The sequence below is a fragment of the Aphanomyces astaci genome, assembly GCF_000520075.1.
Source record: "Aphanomyces astaci strain APO3 unplaced genomic scaffold supercont1.355, whole genome shotgun sequence".
Classification (NCBI taxonomy): Eukaryota; Oomycota; class Saprolegniomycetes; order Saprolegniales; family Verrucalvaceae; genus Aphanomyces; species Aphanomyces astaci.
Genome location: NW_009798618.1, coordinates 1 through 1634, shown reverse-complemented (window position 1 = coordinate 1634; position 1634 = coordinate 1). Strand labels below are relative to the sequence as shown.

At 49.0% G+C, this 1634-nt stretch overlaps 1 protein-coding gene and 1 pseudogene across 2 annotated transcripts in view; one reads left to right on the top strand and one right to left on the bottom strand.

The window, feature by feature from the left end:
- H257_19108 (hypothetical protein) overlaps positions 1-543 on the bottom strand; it is a gene marked incomplete at both ends in the record, with an annotated part of 5708 nt that extends 5165 nt beyond the window's left edge. Inside the window, one exon of the mRNA XM_009848256.1 lies at positions 69-543. Coding sequence (XP_009846558.1) covers positions 69-543 — 475 coding nt within the window. The remainder of the gene's footprint in view (positions 1-68) is intronic.
- A 648-nt stretch (positions 544-1191) lies between these two features.
- Positions 1192-1264, top strand: H257_19107 (annotated as a pseudogene). The gene has a single exon. The product of its transcript is annotated as a tRNA-OTHER (tRNA).
- Positions 1265-1634: the final 370 nt, after the last annotated feature.

Below are 1634 nucleotides of genomic sequence, written 5' to 3'. Positions count from 1 at the left end.
TTCGACGGTCTCCCACTTGGAAGTGTTGGTGTAGTATGTGCGATGCAGCGTCAGGGAGGCTGGGTAACCGAAGAGGGCGTTCTTGGTCGAATCGTTGTCGTCAGCTCTGGAGACGATGTCCACGAAGGCAGAGATGCCGTTCTTGACCAATTCACCAGCCACGATGAGGAGGTCCAACGTGGTGTTGGCCGACCGAATGGCTTTGAACGAGTCCTCGAGGGGAGTCAGGCCGAGCGACGATAGAGTAACCGTGTCCAAACAGGAGTTGTAAAACTCGCCAAGCTTGGGCTTGTTGTCAGATAAAATCTTCTTCAAGACGGCTTCGTTTTGGACGTAGATCTTGGTGAACGACGGATCGATACTGTGACTGTCCGGGGGTATCACAGCATCCTTGTACCACGCGCCACACGCGTATTGGTAAAAGTCGTCGCAGGGGTTGATGGAGTAGTCGATGAGCTTGGTCACAGACTCGGGGAGTTCCGTGACGGAGCCAGCCGTAGCGGCAGCGGCCAACACGCTGAGGGAGATGAGGACTTTGACCATCGTAGAGCAAAACGGAAAATGAAGTTTGGCTAAAAATGTCGACCAAAAATGTCGACCATTGAAGTGAAGACCAGGCGTGCAAGTCGTCCAACGCAACCAACCGGATTCCCATAAGGAATACCAAGGTGTCTGCATCCACCAACCCATCTCGACGAAATACTGTAAAGTCGGCATATGGAATAGAGTACTCGTAGACGTACCAGGTAGTTAGTTGTGATTGGCCTTCGTCAGGAATTAGTTCCAGTCGTATGGTGCCCTCCATCTGTATACTACCCATTGGCGAATTCGAACTGTCACGTTTTGTACTTCGAAGTACTACTTACTGATAGCGTTAGAAGAGTAGTACAAAGTGATTTGGGACGGAGTGGTACCTAATTGGCTGAAATAATTGTACTTTGAACCAGTCATTTACGTTGAGTTGATACTTTCCGCATGTCCATTATCCAGACAAATATTGTCTGGACTGTGGTCACTTTGAAGTGTGGGAGGGCAAAACAGTGGATGACTTTCAAGATGAACAAGGTAAAGGAATGCAGTGGTGCATTGCAAGACGTGAGGATTCATAGGTTCGTGCTCAACTACTACTAGTACAGCATAACTGCGACTACCGCTGCTAACTTTGCACACTCGTATTCCTTACCCCATGTGGTGGGAAAAGCTCAGGTGGTAGAGCATCGGTTTCTTTACTCAAAGGTCGTGGGTTCGATCCCCATTATTCGCAAGGATTTATCCGTTCCTCCTGGGGAATCCGGATAACAAGGGCCGCGTACGAAGACGAGGACCGAACTTCGAAGAAGATTGGGTAGAAGGACGAGGTATGAAGCGTTGAGCGAAGTAAAAACCGAAGATTACACACCGCCTCTGGTTGAGCAGGCGCGTTACAACAGGCCATTTTTTGGTCGTCCATCCGGGGGAGTACAGCGCTATGTACCTCCATCTGTTGGATGAGACATGCAAGAGTGACGAAATGATTGATGATTCAACGAGATTCGTTACCTCATGGAGACAGAGTAAATACTACAGTAGTACCGCGAAGGATACTACTACGTAGTAGTATACTCCCTCCGTTCCAAAATAAGTGCGCGAGTTTT